Raw genomic sequence first — 21,678 nt, 5'->3', positions numbered from 1 at the left:
ATGATTACCTGTTATGTTGTTACTTTTATAACAACTTGCGTATTTTCGTAATTACTAAATAATAATCATCATTACCTTACTATATTATATTCTTGTTTCAAAAAATTACTTGGATTCTTATATCTTCAGGTGCACATCTATGTTGCTGTAACCCCTATCACTGGTAATGTTAATAACAATTATTCTCATCTTATAAGCATAAATATGAGACTTGACGGAAGAGCGTGTTGAAAAGACTTTTAATAAATCATTCAACAGTTTTATAATATTTGCCTGACAAGTGATCAGTAAAATACAATAACCGTATAGTCGTAATGAAATACATACCACTAAGCATTACTATCGTTTTACAAGCTTCAATAACTACTTAATATATCAAACATTTATAAAGAGAGTAAGTTTACTATTTACTTCATATATGATCTTTGTATATTGTATTATACAAGTTTAAAAGTAAATTCATAATTTTAAAAACAACGTGCTAACTTTATGTAGACAATCATATATTTTAAGTATATTGCGGCTTTCTGTCACCTGGCCATGGCGTGTCCTCAGGTCATGGATTGAAGAGAAGCTCTCTGAATATAAAGGTAAATTGCGAATATACTGAATAAACAGTCACAGACAGACGACAAGAGGTGGTTCGCCAGCTTGGTAGTTAGACTTGAGGCTAAAAATCTCATCAAGTAACAAAAAGCACTTGTTCAAAAACATTCACAAAAGTCTCGGACCAGGTGTGATAACTTGGCACAGAATTAGTAAACTAAAATCCACGAGATTTGGGACATGAGATATTAAAAGTCCTTATAGACCATGCGGATCAAATTCAGTTACGAGTAAGTTAGAGAAGTACAGAAGAGAGTAATAGACCTCAAGAAGTTAGCTGGGAAGGAAATGAAAAAGCTAAGGTCGGTAATTTTACTTTTGTACGCAAAGAGAAAGATCACAAGATAGAAATTATGTTTCATGTTTACAACGAATACTATCAGCAAGAAATGGGATTTAATCTGTTAATGTTAGGTATCTTCCATTAATTTTAAAGTCCGTTTTGTGATATTATTGTTTTAAATGTACATGCCTCAACAGAAGATAAGGATGTCGATATAAATGACAGTTTCTACGAAGAAGTAAATGTGTATTTGATCATCTTCTGCCAACTCCTATGCAATGTGAAGATAGGGCGAGAGGATATTTTCAAACCGATTACATTGAATGGAGGTCTGCATAAGGAAAGTAATGACAACGAGGTTAGACTCACAAATTTTGGAACATCCAAAAACTTATTGCGAAGTCAACAAAATTCAAATATAGTGACTTTCCTAAAATTACTTGGACATCACAGGATGAAAAAACGTAATGAAATTCTTGACATTTTAGTACATAGAAAACACTCTAGATCACGAAAATTTGGTCGCTAAGATAAGCTGACTATAGACATTGATCACTACCTGCTAGCAGGAATTATAAGAGAGAATATCGTCAAGTAAAGCAAATATACAATATCTCTAAACAAGGAAATTAAATGTAAAGAAGTTAGAAGAGAGGAAGGAGAGAGAATTACCAGCTTAGAATATCAAATATATTATCGGCTTTAGAAACTTCAAATTACATTAGTATTGATTTACTTGGATTTAAATTAGAGAAAGCATTAAAATTTCAGTAAATAAAAATTGGCACACGCGCAAACAGGTAGGAATAAACTATGGTTTGACCACGAGTTTACTAAAAAGCATAGAAGATAAAACAGGCTAAATTGCCTTGGCAAGAAACTACAAAAAAACATACAAAATCTTGTTGACAACAGGAGGAACATATTCAATACTTTTAGAACGAAGAAATGCAGTTTTCTGACAGCTAAAATTAATCCACTTGAAGATAACAGTGAAAACAAAATCATTTGGGATGTGCATAACAGAATCAATGAAGTTATAGGAGGCTATTATCCTTGCACATTTATTAAAGAAAGCCGATGGAAAAATCCTCAGTGATATATATAGTATCTCAATCATATCGAAACAGTTATTTGACGACTTTTTAAACACGCAGCCAAAAACTAACGTTGGTCGAGAAAAAGAGATCCATATAGCATGACCGTATATTCCAGGCCGTATCAGAACAGAAGTAGAATTTGCTAAAATGAAATTACAGAAACACAAGCCTCCGAGTATAGATGAATTTAGCCTTGGTTAACTTTATTCTAGGACAAAAATTATAAAACAATATGCACAAACTCATTCTAATTATTTCAAACAAGGAGCAATTCTCACAAACGTAGAAAGAGTGATTCTGGTTGTCGTCAGTGTCTTCATTTCGTAGCTGTTCCACCAACAAACGTAATTCTTTTGTTCCCCACATTCTTAGATTAGCTACTCGATCTATTGTGCTGCCAACAACAACTTTAATACGATGTTTTTCAATGTGAAACTATTGTTTTTTTTTTCGTGATTAAACCATCGGCTAATATTTTAGCGCCAAATGGTTCCCACACTCAGTAGTTTGTTAGACGTGTACTCTAAAAGAATAAGATGTGGGTCACATCGATCAATATGAATGAATGTCGACCCAGAAGAGAACTGATCTGGACCAATGTTGGGCGCTCCATATTGACAAAAACTTCAACCAATCAGCATTTGGCCCACATCGGGTATTGACAGTTAAATTTTGAGTCAGATTTTGGAAGACTAAAATTAAATAAACTGAACTCTCCAAACAGAGAACAATTTGACGTAGTCGTAGTCCTCGATATGTTACTTACATTGTTGGAAGCAATGTTGCTCATGCCTCCTATTTCATACAAAAATACGGGTTTTATGTTATTAATCAAAACTATAAACCTTACATAGAACTACTCAAACTGAGACCATACTTAGTGTGCTCATAAATTTCTCCTAATCTGTTAACATTTCAAGCATATAGTACAGATACTTCCGGAGTAGAAAAATAGACAGTCAAATATGTTTCATATTTTCAAAACAGTAAAAACAAATTGCACTCAACCAATCGTAATTAAACTTCGCGTGGTGGAGGACTTTGACTTATTCGGTAATGATGTGATATCCTATATTTGATTCCTTGTTTAAAATTAGTCAGATATTGAGTCGTACTTCAACGATAAAAAAATACATATACATCTGAACCAAATGTGTCGTGGTAGTAAACCTTGGTCTGCTATATTTCTGAGTTACGTGTAGTAAAGTAATTGATCGTGTTTTGGAGAACCAAAAATCATAGAGCAATTTCTTCAGATTTGCATATATACATCTTGTGCATTTAAACATATACATTACATCTTGCATATATACATCTTGTGCATTTATTCCACATTTACTTGGTAAATACTACGTTACACTTGTGTATGTTCTCGAGTTTTGAACGGTTGAATTTATCATAATTTCTAAAACCATAAACATAGCTTATTATCCGAATCAAGCATGATATCAGTAGATCATTGCAAGCAATTCAAGTGTATTAATCCTTATGGTGTCTAGAATTCTAGGACGCGCAATGGGTTAGCGGTAGGGCGATTACTTCTAGTACATGGTATCCTTGGTTCGATTGCTGTTAAGTAATTTTGTATTGGATAACATTATGATCGTGTTTTTTTTTCGGGGTAATCTCGATTCGTGAAGCCTTCTTAATTCACCAATTATTCCGCTATCATTCACTTGTCTTAATCAATCTTTCTCTCTTATGCTACTTGACATATTCATGGGACTTTGAACTCAAAGATTTAATTTAATTTTGATTCTATTTTGTTATTTGCAAAGTTAAAAGTTGGTTCACTTTGAACAATATAAACAAACCATAAAGATTGTTTAAATAGCAATTCAAATTAAGTCATTGACAAAATATAAATGATAAGAAGATTCACTTTCTAGAATTGTAGGTATTGCGCTTGTATATATCCTATTGGTAATGAAGAAACAAGGTATATCTAGAACACTTTGCTTCTGGCTTGAACACATAGCTTGATACAAGTAATTTAATTATTGAAACCCGTAAGTTATTGAAAAGAGACATTTTAAATTTTTCCTAAAGTATTATTTAAAGTATAGTTTTCACATAAAAATAAATGTTAACTCACTGACTTCAATTTGTGGTGTTTTTATTTCACTCTGGTTTGCCATCACATCTCCAACTGGTGGTTGTGAATCTGGACCTTTGTGGAAAAGATAATGTGATAATGATAATAATAATTTAACAATAACAATAATAATACTTTTATTTTCACTACTGTGAACAGATCATTGGAAAAAGTACAACACTATGTTAAAGCCGTTATACAATCATTTAAAACACACCAGAATAGTAATAATAATAAAAATACAATTAATTCATCTTGTCATCGTTCTCATCTTTGAGATATTTGAGATATCCAATTATATAAGAAATAATTATTTATCCACCAGAAGAAGTAGGAGGCAAGGTTTATAAATTATTTTAATTTTAATTAGATTATTTTAATTAGTTATTCAAACTTACAATAAAATACAGACATAATTTCTTAGTTATATTTTCACACATAATGTACCTGTACGTTTTGCTCAATAGTAATTGAAACTAATGTAGTTTTTACGACATGAATAAAGATGACTCGGTTTGTAAAAGTTAGGTTATTAGCTTGATTAAAGGTTGGTAGGAGATGGCTGTTTTGGGGCAAATTGTTTTGTTAATGAGGTAAGTTAGCAAATACGTATAATCTATTCACCATATCATTATAATCTTATCACCATTTTATTATAATATACTATTTTAAAATAATCATTTTGAAATTTTATATATTTAAATAAGATTGCAGGTACTCAGATATGACTAGCTGGTTTAATAATATTTTTCTGGTACTGTACTGTGCTACATATAAATACGGAATGTGTTTTTTAACATTAGATATGTCCATTTGTATTTGGGAAAAGTACAATGTACTTATAGTAGAATGTAACCATATAATTTATCTATTTAATACACTTTCTCTTTCCCTCCTTCTCTCCCTCCGTCCCTCATATATATAATATATTACTATATAGTTTGAAACATGTTTACAAACTGGTGGATATAAGTGTTGTTTAAAATTTCGAATATTTGTAAGTGGCATAGAATAGAAGCATGAAGAATTAGTAAAGCTAGTATAATTTGAAATCTATTAGTTATAGTTTCATCATAAACTAGCATACGCCAGAGTTGTTATGGTGGTTGAAATGTGATATATACACTTTTTTTTCGTGTATAGCTATATACACTTACTTCCCACCAGATTAAGTGCACCTGACCTCTCACACATACATTGACGTTGCGATTACTCACAATATTTGTTTAAAAAAGGTAAGGCCTGTAAGTACCAGTTGCAGAAATAGTGACAAGCGTAGTTGGATTTCGAAATGTTTGTCTGAGGGAAGATTGTTGGTTCTTGAAGAATGGACCACTCTTTTCAAAGATTATATATGAACAACTGTTCATATGTGGAGATTAAGATAATACAGGAAGATATCCGGGAACCAGTTACACTGGAAATATCACTGCATTCTCAATGAAAGTTAACTGTACCACCAAAGAGGATTGTATGAAGCATAATATAGTGCCTTTGGCACAAATTATCCTAGCGTTTTGAGCGTTACGTCAGTTCAAACCTCCCTGCATTCTCCTTTATTCAAGAGCCGCAGACCAATCTTAGTAGACATGCTGACAGTCATCCATTACACTGAACACCTTGTATGTGCTTGAAGGCACACGAATTGAACCATCAGACAGTGGGAACGCATAATAAGAAGTTATAATCCACTATTCCGCTTGCATCGCTCTGATGGGAAAGTCCGAGTTTGGTCAATAAACAAAGCCATCGATTCTGCGTATTAGGTTGGAAGGTTACAGTGCATTTGACGCAAATCATCCTAGCGTTTTGAGGGTTAGGTCAGTTTAAACTTCCCTGTATCCTCTCTTATCGAGAAGCTGCAGACCAATCTGAGTACACATGCTGACAGGTTTCCGTTACACTAAACACCTTGTATGTGCTTCAAGGCACAGGAATTGGACCATCGAACAATGGAAACGGATAATAATAAGTTATAAGCCATTGTTCTACTTGCACCGCTCTGATGGGAAGGTCCGAGATGGTTACAAAATATAAAGACATGGATCCTGCGCATTAAGTTGAAAAAATTCAGATGCCTTGATCAATTAAGCCTTGGAGAGTCTTGAGTTGGACTTCATTGCGAGCATTAGTCTGAGTAAGAAGATGCATGAATGACATCCTGTATCTAGACACACGAATTGCCATATACTCTAATTTATGACTATAATTCATGTAAGGAGAACAAGCATTTCCTAGCTTGTCAACTGTCTAGCCCACAGGTAGCGGACAACCAGATATTGGATCCAGGGACATTCTTCAGATTTCAGGTTAATGCAGTGGTCCTGTCCAGTCTAGATTTCAATCCAGTGGAACATACATGGAATATCTCGTAAGAACCATACGAGCATGCATCCCCCAACCGCGAGCACGAAAATACCTTTAGACGACTTCTAAGCACAGGTGGGATATTTTTTGCAGGGTATCCGCAGTTGTTAAGATTAGAGAAGGTCGACACGGTACTAGATCAGTGTGTCTCATACAGTTTCATATATATATATATATATATATATATATATATATATAGATAGATAGATAGATAGATAGATAGATAGATAGATAGATAGATAGATAGATAGATAGATATATTAGGGTGTCCCATATTTCGGGTAATTTCGTGTTGGAATACTCATACACCCCTAATGTATTCTATGTGATCGTAAACACGCGTATTAGTGAAATAGCAGCTCTCTATGAGAACGTTAACAAGTGCCGACTTTTCACGACAAAGTCATGAAATTACGTTTTCATATTATAAAATATTTAAAATTTCCAGCCGTAATAACGGAGAAACTAAAAGAGACAGAGAAACGAAACTTTGCATGAAGTAACTAGAGAAAGGACGACATCTACCCGTGTACTGGCGAACATCATAGGAAGAACAGTGTTGCCAACCCAAGAGAAAGTTTTACTTTTGTAAATAGTATGACCTAAATTGGATATCATCATTGGAAGCAACAACGAAAGAGAAAGCAAAAGAGATGGTAAGCGCAGATCAGTGTTGCAAACTTCTCGAGAAATAACGTGAAACATGTATTGGTGCACACAGGGAGTGAGGTACTATTGTTTGTACACCTTAAATCGGATATTGCCCAGAACTGTTTACGCTTACCCTAAGTATAGAAGAATCCTCTTAATAGTGTTGCCATCAACAGAAGGGAGAAATTGAGTTTGGAAGAAATACAATAACTTGGAAAAGGTTACTAGTGCTGTGGGGTTTAAAACCTATAACACAAGGTGGAAGAGTATGAGGAGTAGAGATGCAAAAAAGCCGGCTTTTTTGAATCGATGGCTTTTTCACATTAAAAGCCGGCTTTTTTGGGAAAGAAAACGAGAATTTTGGAAATTTTGGCTTTTTTCATTTTCATGATTTTTCTATCCAAATAGCTTTTTTATAGTATATTCTATAGTTAGATAACAATTCCATGACCTAAATGCCGTATTTAGCACTTTAATTCACCATCAAGAGGGATGGAGCACATGTTTTACGAATTAAAGCTAACATGAAGAATATAGTATTTGAGGGCGATTTTACAGGCTATTTAACTTTGTTTTAACTTTTGAGTTATCGACATTTTGTTTCTTCTAGATCAGTTTAGTTTGTCATCCGTGTTTCATTTTAATAGCTTAGTACTCTAGCTTGTAGCACAAAAGTTAAACTTACGTTTTTCTATATATCCGTCAAAGCATACGTTTTTTCAATATGTCCGTCAAACCGTACTTCCACATTTCTGTTATACTGTAGTTGTGCAATGATTTAGCAATAATTGTCCAGATACAAGCTTGAATACCAATTTATACAAATAATCAGTAGCGGATTTAAAAAAGTACTTTGGGAGGAGTTTCTCTGATTGTTTCGTTTTCTAAAAAGTCATAATTTTATTTGGGAGGTGCTTGAAGTTTATGAGTACAGGCATAACTAATATTTCGTTTCGTTTATATGTTTAGCAATAATCTTCCGGATACAACCTTGAAGATCATTTTATACTGAGAATTAGTGGCGAATTTAGAAAAGTATTTTGGGAGGGGTTTTCTTACTACTAATGTTTAGTTTTTCTAAACATTCGTAATTTTTATTTGACGGGAGCTTAAAGTTTATGAGTAAAGGCATAACTAATAGATATTTCGTTCGTTTTAGACATTCCGCAACTTTGGGGAACAGGCTTCAGTCCGAAAGACCGACCCCCTAACCTTCGCAAAACCGTCACTGCTGGTAATTAGTAATAATAACGATTTAAAAACAATAAGAAAGGAAGTCGGCCAATTCCTACACTCCTAGTCGGCCAGTACACGCACTATTTCTACATTCACAGATGGAATGAAAGAAAGCTTTATCAGAATGGTCGAATGCTGGGTTGAATCCCGGACTTCCCGATAGAAGCGCAAAAGCCAACCACTCAGTCATGTCTGTTGAGCAGTTGTATTTAGCTTAACTTAAATATATTCCGTAGTCCTTTTCTGGGGGGGGAGGAGTTCCGTAATGATATGTTGAGTCCCCCTTGTTAAAAATTCAGAAAACTTGAGGGCTGGGTAAACCGTGATGGTGGTCAAGGATGGCCATGTTGTGGTTTCCAAGGGGGGGGGGCAAGTATAAGCAACGTTTCAAAAAAAGTTTCAAATTTTGCTGTAACTAATGTAAAAATTCTATTGGATTTTCGATATTCTGAAGTACATTTTCTTCTAGGGGGTTCGAGCGCCCCCCTTGCCCCCCTGATGGACGCTCTTGATGGTGGTTATAAAAACTTAACTGTAGAATTTCAAGAATATACAGAACCAAAAGTTCCAGATGTGCAGCCTTTAATTGTATAATATAAATCTAAGTATTTCTCTTATGTTTTATTTTAATTTTATTTTGTTTCAAAAAGAGGGCATGGAATATTTTGAAGTAAAAATACTACATACAATTTTGCTAGTTATTTGTATATTTTTTTAAAAAGAAATATTTTGTATATTTTTTTGCTTTTAGGGTTGGCTCGTTTACACCAGCTGTTTTTTTTAATAACTGATATAAACCAAAAAAAGAACAAAAATGCGAATCGTGTGAACTTCATGGTGACGTTTCCACATGTCAAACCATCTGCATTAGTCTTATTTCCTTTTCACCTTTTAATCAAGGTGTCCAATGTCCGATTCTCGGTCGAACCACAACCCTTCTCTCAGGTGTAAACTAAGTAGCGGTTCGGATGTCACTTTAAGCGAAAGTCTTCTTGATAACCTCGGTATTACGTAAGGATGTTAAGTCTAAACATACGAAACGAAACCAAATTATATATTTCTGCATGCCTGTTGTTTTATAAAGAAGGCAAGGTTGCTTAAATATATTGATTGAAATTGGTAAAATTTATCGATTGCCTACGTAGCTTCCAACATAAGCTTGGATTGGACTTTCAATGATATCTTCATACTAAATTTGTAATTTAATACCTCACTTTTAGCGTACTGATTATAATACGTTGACCTTTAAATTTTACATGGAAAGCAATAACAGGATTTTCCCGTTATTGTTTTACATTTAAAATAATGACGGGATTTTCCCGATGGCTAGGGTGGGAGTTTCTCAACTTAAGAAATTTACTGACCGGACTTCTTTAAGCTTATGGGACCTCTTCCAGAATAACCCCGTTGTTGCATAATACCACCTAGGCGAAAAAAACTATTTTCTGTGAATATGTAATATAAATACATAAAGCAAAATATCTAAATCAAAAAACATGGTTTAAACCCCAAAAAAGCCTGGTTTAAATTGCCGCCAAAAAACGGGTTTCTGGCATTTTTAGAAACAACCATGGTTCTTGCCAACTCTGCTTACTTTTGTATATAGGAGGTTAATTTTTTTTATTATATACATTGGTTAATCCTTTGGAATTCATAATGTAAAAATGTTGAAGTGAAATTGTTATAGGAGGCACACATATAGCTATGTTCTATTTAGAATTTTTATGTTAATTTCAAGCGAAATTTTTGCATAATATTAAAATAATTTACATATCAATAGGTTAATTAAGAATATATAAGTTAGTTAGGTTAATTAGTATATAAAATAGGTGAATTAAACATTGTCATTTGGAATATAAAAATATATGTAGGAAAGAAAACTTAACTTGGAAAAGCACCACTGAGTAAAAAAAAAAAAAAAAAAAAAAAAAGAGAGAGAGAGAGAAATTGTTCCGTAGCAGTTAAAAGCTGTGTACGTGCACCCAGGATTGCTATCTAGAGTTAAAAAAGAATTGTGGTATGAGAGAAATTTTATCTAGGTCATATATTTAAATCATACTTCTAACTCAGTTAGGTAGAAGTGAGCAGAGTTGCTAATGTTGCTGCAGATAGTGCCCTGGCGACATAGATCCTATCCCATTAGCTTTGTGTATTTCTGCTCAGATATTTTAGCAAGTGGGTTTGAATTCTTGGGAACAATAAGGTGTTACTTTTTAGTAAAGTGACCATTTTTGACACTAGAAACTTCGAAAGCGTGGGTTGGATCAAGCAAGAAAACTATCCTATATTTTTTTTTCTTCAAAGCGCGGTTTCGACAAGGAAGAGCTTCTGCTCTTCCTGCGAGTGGGTTTCCCCCCCATTGAAAATTATGAATGCAGTCATATCTTAGAATTATTACATATTTAGAATTGTAGAAATGTAAGATAAGATGTAATTTTGGTCAGAAAAGATTTTTCGTTGTTACCTTAACTTTAAAACAAAAGCTTATTACTTTACTGTGCTTGGTGTTGACATTGCTGTAATTGAGACGACAGCGATACGCAGTACCGTGAATATCATAGCAGCCGATATGTGTATATTTATTGATTATTAATTCTAAATTGAATGTCACTGCTGGAATCCTATGTAAATATAATCAGAGGAATATTAGGTACAATGTAATATAGAATATATTGTTGATTCATGATAATTATTGTGAAAAAAAGTGAAAAACCATGAACAAATGTGTGTGTGGAGGTTGCGAGAGATCACCGCTAGAGTACTCTGGCGATGTAAACAAACGCACATGGACTGGGTTCGGCAAGGAAGATTTTTACAAAGAAAATGTACAGTGACGCCGGGGAAAACAATACGAAAACAAGTATTTAACATTTGAATAACAAAGTGTATGATACACCGTTTTAAAGCTTAGTATTTCCTCTATCCAGTGGTCAAACTCAATACAGATGACAAGCAATAATAATCTAAGAATAAATGAAAGATTACATGAAAATGTACTACCCAGACATTTTGGCGACAAAACCATTAGGGTCCGCGAAAAGGGACTATACATTGAATTTTGGGTAGGTCAGGAGCGAGCCTTTGAAAATCGTGTTGTTTCCTCTGAAAGAAAACTGTTTGACAGGGAAGGAGCGAGTTAGTTGGTGTTAAGACGCGATACACAGAGGTCTTCCTCTGTAATAGTTAGTGCAAGACTCATCGTGACAATGGTCTGTTTTGTGAGATAGGCACATTTAAATAGTAGAATCGCGGTGTTACTCGAGATTGAGTTTTTTTTCTTTCGTCTCGATCTGACTGTCTCAGAACTTAACGTAATCTCAGTGTATGCTTTACGGGGAACACATGTTGCGAGACGAGATGTTAAAAAGAGGAGAGTTGGAATATTTTTTTTAAAGCAGAGACTGAGTCTTAAATCTGCAGCTAGGACAATGACTACTAGCGTATAACTCTCGTATGTAGTTTGCCGTGTGATATATGTATAAAATCTTAAAAGTAAAATTTTAAGTGCGTCATATGTGGCCGATGTAGTGAGATCTTTGGAACTGGATCGTAGAATCAGAACATTTTCAGAGACTTTGAGGCAATCCAGATGATAATTATCCAGTAACACTGCATGAAATAGATGTCTTCAAACGGATCCAGAGATACTAAGAGAGAGACACCAGTGCAGTGGAGAAACAACAGAGCAGCACCCAGTAGCAGCAATTGATATCATCTAGGAGGTTCCAGGATGCCGAACGAACTTCAGTGAGAAGAGAAAGGACTGAAGGAAGAAGACAATGAAAAACACGTCAAAACAATACGTGCACAAACTATGAACAGAAATATATAATGGCCAAATTTTCATAAAAAGAAAAATATTTTTTGTTTTGTTTTGACCGGTCACTTCAATTTAATATTCGTGTGAATATAAAATAATTTTTTTATATGTGTGTGTGAATATCAGTGTTGAAAATCTGTATGATTTCTGTGGAGGAGTGGAGTTTTTTTTTTATTTTATCAACATTAAAAATTCGACAAAATAACATGGAAGTCTTTCTTGTACGGATTTCAGACATCAATTAAGGTATGTGGAAAATTTCGCATATGTTTTTCTTTTACAGCATGGCAAGAACATGTACAGAGATGGGTGTATGGTTGTAATCTGACCATTTCAATGGAGCATCTGAGTTGAAGTAAAGCCACTGATTACCTGAGTTAAAGAGTATTTTGTATATTTCAAATCACTTAATTTTTTTTTTTAAAAAAAAGCTCTACCGAATATTTCATTTATATCTTTAATATTTAAGAAATCCAATTAATTAATATAACTCATTTACATAACTTCTGTTAATTACTTAATTTAAATACTTCTTGGGACTGTCCATTCAGGGCACTCCACCTTTGTGGTGCGAATATTTAAGTATTTTAATTTCGAAATCTGGCTATGCCCAACACGTTCACTTTAGCCCACTACATTGTTTAAAATATCTTTTCGAAATTCATGGTTTATTTTCGAGGTTTTATATTATTATCGGCATCAACCACTAATTAAATGACTTTTTGTGTTATAGAGAAGCGAAACAAAGTCTGCCTTATCAATTTAAAGCAGAATTTTGAAAAAAGCCCAAAATTTCCCAAGCAAAAAAGCTAAGCAGAAAAAACCGAGTTTTTTCCCAAAAAGCCGGTTTTTTTCCGAGCCCTTGCATCTCTAATGAGGAGTAGTGTCGTGGTTATGTGAGATTGATATATCACGTACTTGCAGATATATTCGGTATCTTGTTAAAGCAGAGAAGTAAGGTTTGTAAAAGATGGCAACCCTGCAGAGCGGCGGCTTTCTTTCTTAATGTCATCATGGTTATCAGTGTCCTCAAAAGCCTACGAGTACGTAAACCCATGCAAACGGAACGCTGTTTTCATATCTTAACCAGCTTGCTCGGATTCCATCCCGCTGTGCAGCTTTGCCACATTTTACATACTTTATTTTTCAGTTTTTACAAGATATCGTATATCTCGGTCAGTTATCGATCCCACATAATCACGGTTCTACCTTTCATGCTCTACCACCTTGCATTACAGTCTCTAAGCATACAGCACTAGTGACCTTTTCCAAATTATTGTATGTTTTCCAAACTCAATTTTTCTCTTCTGTTGATGGCAACACTGTTCTACTGATCCTTCTAGACTTAAAGTCAACGCAAACAGTTCTTCTCAATATCTGATTTAAGGTGTACAAAACGTTATTAACTCACTCACTATGTGCACCAACATATTACACGTTATTTCTCGAGAAGATTCCAACACTGATCTGCGTTTACCATCTCCTTTGCTTTATTTTCATTGTTGGTTCGAACGATGATATTTAATTTCGGTCATTTCATTTACAAAAACAAAACTTTCTCTTGGGTTGGCAACACTGTTCTTCAAACGAGTTTCGTCAGTACACGAGCAGATGTCGTTCTTTCTCTAGTTCCTTCGTGCAAAGTTTCGTTTCTCTGTCTCTTTTAGTTTCTCCGTTATCATGGTTTGGAAATTCTAAATTATTTTATAATGTGAAAACTTCATTTCATTACTTTGTCGTCAAGTCGGCACGGGTTAGTGTTCTCGAAGACAACTGCTATTTCAGTAATTTGTGTTTATTGTCATATAGAATACTTTATCGGGGTGTGCGTATCGCAACACGAAATTACCCAAAATAAGGGACACCCTAATATATATATAACATTTTCCCTTTTGGAAGAAAACAGCCCAAGATGGAGTAACGTCAGGTGCCTTGTTTGCAGCGCTAGCGACCACCAGAGTGTTGTTCCATATTACGTATAGAGCAGTAAAAGTCAGTTTACAGTCAGCTGAGCAGGTGATGATAGTGCTGTGTTTTAAGATGTTCAATTATTGGCTTACGTTATGTACTTCGAGTATTAAAAAAGTAATTAATTTGAGTGTATCACGAGGAATATTTCAGGGCTTGTCATGACCTACAAAACTCACGAGAAAGTCGCTATCCAAAGAGATATTATTAGTCGAAAGAACGACAATTTATAAAAAGTAATTAAACGGTTTGCTAATTATAACCGTCTTGAAACTGTGATATAATTCAGGAAGGAAGACATGCAGCACATTTTTCAACCTGTGTCGAAACTGTCATTAGTGAGTTGCATGTCACAGACATGCATTATCGGTTTATGAAGTTTAAACAGCAGCTAAAAGGTCGTGCTAGAACCCCAAGTCTATAGAGCATGGTATACAAACCTATCATTACTGGAAACGTGTGGCAAATCATTGTTCACCATATCTTAAAGAATGGAGTTTCTTTTGTGTATCCCAAGAACATTTCTCTCTACAATTTAATATATCTTTCGAACTCCAATATGCATAAAACTTTGTTCTTTCTATTTAGTGAGCAAATGTTGTAAAACATACGGAAAGGGGTTAATTATATACGTTTTTCTTCTCAGGAATTCGTTCAATTACATTTATATTAAATTATTGAAAAAAAAACTAGTATAATTTTAGTATAAATTTATTGAGCAGTGTTCAACATATAGCACATACTGTATTATACGACGAAAAGATGTTCTTCGCGATTCATCATGTTAAGAACACACAGTGAAAAATATGTTAGCATTTTAAAATCCCTACGAGGAAACAGAAAATAACATGATTTCAAAAGTATTTGATATAGATTCAGGGTACTAAATAAATTTCGTTTGTACTCTTATTAATAAATTTGCATAAAAAAATTATGTAAAAGCAATACATGTTAAATTTTAAATATTGATTACCATCATGGACTAATATAAGTTATTAAGGCTGATTTTGGAATAGAATCAGCGCTTCAGCAAATACTTCCACCTCTGCCTTATACTCGTATTGAAATTGGAAGTGGTATATATTTCGCACTTCTAGTTGCGATATAATCCTTATATAGTTTAGAAATCTACCGCAGTTCCACAATGTATAACAAAACTCACTGGCAAAACTTTCAAAAGTATGACACGACATTAACAAGGAAAGTATATTTTCTTCTAGTTCATAATTACTATTCCCTAAATATCCCTTTTCATTATGTAATACCTTTACCTAAATTCTCGAATGCGACATTATGTCAAATTTGATATCAAGTCCCACTATGAATTTGATTCAGAGATAAGATATCTTTCACTATTAGCGTTCGTACATTGCATACTAAGAACCGTGATTTCCTAGGTTATATTTACACATAGTTTTATGACTTACCAGTTTCGCCTTCCGGTATGGCCAAGGTAGTTTCATTCTGTACATTCTCTTCAGGTTGTAATTGTATGATTGATTCTACATGTAAATAATAATGATAACAATTATTCTAATATCGAATAAGCTCCATGTTTATGTTACAGTGTTATATTGTTGTAGCACTGTAAGGTAATTGGAATTATAACAGACAATTGTTATAGGTAACATGTATCCTCTATAGATTATCATGTATATTTTGCAGGAGATAATGCAATATAATCTAATATCTACGTATTAAGTTCAGTAGTATATTTGGAGGCTCTTAATTAAGTCAAAAGGTCTTAGCTGATTAAGAAAATTTAATTTAAAAATCTAATTTAAGAAAATCTCATTTGTAAACACTTGGGACTTAAGATTTCTGATCATTGACAATTAAAGCAATTTACTAACTTCTATATAGGTTTCATAGTGTCATGAAGATAAATAATGATTAAGTCATGTTATTACGGAAATTTCTACAAAAAAGTTCTCCAAGTGTAAGACAAGCAACTTCTGCTGCCCATACGTGCTGCCATTGTATTGTACACTACTTTTAAACAGAAAATATTGAAGTATTTTATCTTTATACTGAAAATTAGTGTATTTTAACCGCAAAATAGTAATAACTTACACTCAATTTACAACGCAAATGAAGAGATATTACAAGCCAATAAAATGAATGCAAATGACAAATACTGAACCATAAACACATTACACTGTAACATTGGTATAAAGAAAATATAATGAAGTAATTCATTCAGCCACTTTTTTAAACGTAAAGAAAGCAAATTAATGCAAGAGTAATGCCATCAGATATTTGATATTTTATTTCCTTGATTCCTAAAAGTGTTACCTCAGCAACACAAATCCAACGCAAGTCCGTAATATTCTTTACAAAACTTGATTCAAGGGAAAACATACCGGAATGAGCTTAAGCATGCAAAAAAAAAAAGAAACGTTAATATTCGTCTCTTGGAATGAAAGAACTGTTTTGAAAGTAATAACTATAAAAAGTCACCTTTCTAAGAAAGAGCGAGTTAAATTGTTCTTTGTAATTTGGTCTTAATTTTGTCACTTTTAGAAAAATCTGATTTTATAACATTCAGGATTTTCTATTCGTCTTTCAAACTTGGAATTTCGTGATCTATGGAAATTTATTTTTCTTACAGTTACTTTGTGAACTAAAAATTGTTTTCAACTTACCAGGTATATTTTGAGGCATGCCGATCTCCATTTCAGGAGATGTTGATCCTTCAACGAGTGATGAGTAATCCAGGCCTGTGCAGAAGAAAAACTGAGATGAAGAAGATATAAGGATACGCACTGCTAGAATTAACCTGGCTACTTGCATAGCTTTCTATTTGTTTTACTTAGCATATTTTCATAGCTTAAACAAAAATTACGTTCAGATTTAAATTGCAGTTTCTAACAGAGGAAAATGTGTTGAACCATTATTTTAGAAAAACACGAACCATTGTTTTAAAGATTAAGTTTCCACACTCTGCATACTTCAAATAAGCTGGACGTTATGTCGCTCCAACATTTTTCTGAAAGGAAGTGATGCTTAAAACTTGTAGGTAAGTGGATGTCACTACCACGTAGCTAGTTCGGCAGTGAGCAATTAAATTTGAGCCACAACTTGAAAAACTGGTAACACAAAGTAAAAACATTCAAAGGATAATGCATTGGATGTGCTCCATAGGAATTTACTACTACCAAAGGTATATAATTTATATCTAGATACAGATAGGAAAGTCTTTATAAATAAATCAGTAGAAGTTGCAAAGGAGAGAAGGCAAAACGTGCATATGGGAATTTTAAATACAAATCAGGAAATGGTAAATAAAGTTAGTAGGTGTACAATTTTGTTCCTCCCATTTTCCAAGAGATAACTCTAGAGGAAATAGTGGTGGAAATAAACAGATGTGGACGTCATGTAATTTAGGTATTTGTCAGCATAAATCATTCAGTCGATTTGTGTCCGCATCCTACAGTTATTCTCGATTGAAACTGGTTTAAGAGCCAAATTCTCGTCATTTCAGAGAGGTTTTAAATTTTTGCTTCTATACGAAGAAATCTATATGAAGAATTCTGCGTCAGTACGATGAAACTCATCAAATGTTCTCAAACATTCATGGTAAGACTGGTAGTTTCGCGAGTGGATTCGACGCTTCAAGAACGATTATTTTGACATTAAAGACCAGTATAGCGTTTAAAAGAGTTATTCAAAGAGGAAGAATTTTAGACATTACTGCTGGGTAACTCATGTCAAAGACAGAAAAATTTGACAGGATCATCAGGATTAACTCAAGAGCCCATTTCGAAATGCCCCATGTCCATAGAATTGATTCAGTAACAAAGAAATTGGGTGCCGTACGAGTTGAAACAAAGAGATGTTGAATTGCAAAGACAGAAAGGATTTCTATATTGCATTGTGACTTGGGAAGAGAAGTAGGTTCAGTTTGATAATCACGAGAATGGAAAATAATTTATACTTCCTAGCCATGCTTCCATGTTGGCGGAAAACCTCATTTTCACAGCTCCAAGATCATGCTCTGTATTTGGTGGGCGCAGCTTACCGTATTGTATTATGAGCTGCTAGAAATAACAGAAACAATCACAGGCGATCTGTATTGAAAGCAATTAATGCCTTAAAAGTCGAGAGTTGAAAGACAAAATTCCGCAAAACAATGAGAATGACGATAAAGTGATTGCTTAGCATAAAAATGCTCGACCCCCATGCTCAATATCGGTCAAAAATATACTTGGAAACGTTGAAATTGGAAGCCTTGTACCTCCTCAAATATTTCCCAGACATTGCTCCCTATGACTACTATTAGTTTAAATCAATACCACACGGTCTGTCTAACCACCACTTACGGTTGTAAGAAGAAGGCAAAAGTGACAAAAAATTATATCCATACTTGGATCACCTAAAAGAATGATCAGCTTTTTTCGAAACGGGATTCGTACACTACAGGAAAGGTGGGAGAAAGTAGTGGAGAGCAATGGAAAATATTTTGAGTATTAAATGTATAACTAACTACCTAACTAACTCTATGGCCTATGGGACCCCGGAGGTTCAATACCGCGTTCACAAAAGCTCTACACTGACTTCTATTCTCCGCCAACTGGATCCAGTTTCTACTTTGTATTCCTATCTCTGCGAGATCCATCTTAATATTGTCCTCCCATCTGCGCCTAGGTATTTCTAATGGTCATTTTCCCATTGGTTTTCCAGTCAAGACTTTGAAAGTGTTTCTACTTTCTTCCATTCTAGCTACATGACCTGCCCACCTAAGCCTCCTAGACTTGATGACCCTAACAATGTTGGATAAACCGTATAAATTATGTAGTTCCTTGTTATGAAGTTAGAAATGTAAAACTATTTCTTTAAAATAAAGCTTGGATATTGAAATAAAATGGCGGAAGGAATTTTGTACAACTAGTGATGTATGTAATATTAGTTAGGATTCTAGCATTACTTTGCATTAGTACCTTAGCTTGGGTAGAGTAATAGTAAATTGAAAGAAAAAATATGTTGACACCCTCTACTTAAACTTCCTTAAGCAATAATTTACAATCGCATATTCAACTTCGTAAAACGTAGCAGATTATAACTCATTTGACTTAAACTTAATTGAAAATTATCAATTTTACTTGCCGTTATTTCAATATATCTAGTAAAGTTATGAATTATAAAGTTAGATGTCTCTTCAATTTAGGATTAATATCCGTTTGAATGATTTGATCTACATAAATGCTAAAATACTCCAATTCTTCTATGAATTGTTTCTATTCATATAGTGTTCACCATTGATAGTAATTATTGTTGTAAGGAATTAAAAAATAAAATAGCAATGAATTTCTTTTATCTTATTTCTGTCTTTCTGTTAAAAAATCAATTCTCGTAATTAACAGTGGGAACGTAAGTACCAGTGGAACATATATCTTTGAAGACGTCTGAAAAGAGATTTTCAAATTTTATTTTCCCTCTCTGTAACCGATGTTTTCGCTTATGTTCATTTAGAATTAGACTTTAACTACTATTGATATTTTTTGGTATGTTCCGACATGAAGGATAATGTAATAATGTGAGAAAATTAGAATAAAAAAACAAAACGTCTGTTAAGGTTTCGGAGTCAGTTCTATAGTTGTTAGAAAAATGCAGTCTGTAGTACTTAGCTTTCCAGAAAATAAACTTGTGCCGTAGAGGTTACTTTCTCACATTGGTTTACTTTGTGAACATAAAGAAACAAATTAAAAATGTTGTGCAAAATACATAATATTAATGTGAATAATCATTAGCAGTAAATTCACAGTACATCCTACACGGGGAAGTGGTAAGAGATTCATCCGTCAACTATATCTTGCGTTATAATTATCTGCTTTGCTGAGCAAATACAATGGACTCAAATACCAGCGTACCCGCCAAGTAATAACTGAAGTTGTGGTTTGGAGGTCCTGAGGAATATTGTTGACTGGTCAACACATATTTTAGATGTGTATCGTACGGTTGAGATCTTCACCAACAATCACATAATATCCGAGTATGATAATTGATTCATGCAATGAGTGAAACATCTTGAGACTCTGTTTGGGGAACAAAACTGTAAAGTGGATCATGTACATTTTGCAGCTCAATCCTCTTGCCTACACATAGTTGAACATGTGTTGTCGATTCTCTGAAACACGAATTCAGGGAATATTTTCCTCTATCTTACCACTAGCATAAAAATGAATGATGCACTACGAGTGCAATTGAATAGTATTCCACGTGTGAGAATTCACGAAATATATGAGCTCGTTCTACCAGAAATATGTGAGTTACATCACAAGAGTTAGGAAAGCGAAACAGTGTTTAGCACTTACTTATCTGATAAGTTCTGTTTTTTCTGGTCGTTTCCAGTAAACAAATAATGATTTGATTTTTCTTCTACGAGTCTCTGCACCTCTCTCATTTTTCATTAAATTATTTCGAAATATTGTTACAGTCATTATTCCTGCATAGAGCAAGTAATTTTGATACCTCTACTACATTTCCGGTCGATTACTGTTTATTATCATTGTGCAAAATTCGGTCAGAATTGATTTAGGCGTTCGCAGTAAATAAGATTAAGTGTTTCATGGTGATTATTATCTCGCATCTCTAATGATTCTAAATATTATCATAGAATATCGTCCACATAAAACTATGTGTACAATATTTTGTCAAAATCAACTGAAACTTTCTACTATATAAAAATAAGTTATTTTTAATAATCATCTTAACTGTATATAGAGAAATTATTTCCAAAGTTATTTGTACCTTATGGAATGAAAACGGTACTGGCGTTTGTTCAACTATGTAGACAGACTAGTTTAGTAATTATTCTAACGGTAAGAAAAAATAATTATGACAATTGCTTTAACTATATACAAAAAATGTTTGTTGGATTTATTTGAATTATGGAATGAAATGATAACTGGCTTTAGAAAAACTGTTTGGGAAAGAGTGATGTTTTGAGTTGCTTGGATTAGGTAAAGAAATGAGAGTTGAGGTTGTTTCAAGTCATATGAAGATGAACCTTTCAGTTATATAAACTGAATATCAAACAGATTATATACTTTCTTTTGTTACATTTGCGTGAGCTTTGAACCATTTCTACTACATTGTAAATAAATTAAGGAAAACTGTTATACATGAATTTCTTTCAACTCTATAGAAATAGCTTAAGTTTATATTTGTCCCAATTACATATTTGGTATAGTTTTACTCTAAGAACATACATTACTTGCGGGTAGATTTTACTTTACGTAGAAAAGTAGCATCTCCACTTTTTAAGTGTAAAAGGTTACTTAGTTTTTACATGGACATTTTAGGGTTTGAAACTTACAGCTTGACCGTTGCATGTTATTCTATCACTAATCAGTTTAAACACAAAGATATTTTAAAAATAATAATATACAGAACGATGCAAAACTAATCCATGGACAATTAGTTTCATTCTAGATTGATATAGGTATAATTGACTCATTTCAGTGTACTGCAGAAGAGATGTGATAACTTAGTATAGCATTTAGAAGCAAAATATATTTTCATGCATTCTTAAATAATTACCTACGTAAAT

General features: G+C 33.5%; 1 protein-coding gene across 4 annotated transcripts in view; it reads right to left on the bottom strand.

Annotated features, from left to right (window-relative positions):
• The window catches only part of LOC145683714 (uncharacterized), a 145,916-nt gene that overhangs the window by 34,243 nt on the left and 89,995 nt on the right, over nt 1-21,678 (bottom strand). For all 4 annotated transcript variants that reach the window (XM_081755170.1, XM_081755167.1, XM_081755169.1 and 1 more), the window contains 3 exons: nt 16,772-16,846; nt 15,554-15,628; nt 4,085-4,159 (listed from right to left, as the gene is read on the bottom strand). In XM_081755170.1, the coding sequence (XP_081611296.1) occupies nt 4,085-4,159; nt 15,554-15,628; nt 16,772-16,846 (225 nt within the window). The remainder of the gene's footprint in view (nt 1-4,084; nt 4,160-15,553; nt 15,629-16,771; nt 16,847-21,678) is intronic.

This window comes from Thermobia domestica, chromosome 4 (assembly GCF_964235325.1).
Source record: "Thermobia domestica chromosome 4, izTheDome1.hap1.1, whole genome shotgun sequence".
In the NCBI taxonomy this organism is placed as follows: domain Eukaryota; kingdom Metazoa; phylum Arthropoda; class Insecta; order Zygentoma; family Lepismatidae; genus Thermobia; species Thermobia domestica.
The sequence above is the reverse complement of the archived record's forward strand: the minus strand, read 5'-3'. Positions and strand labels throughout refer to the sequence as shown.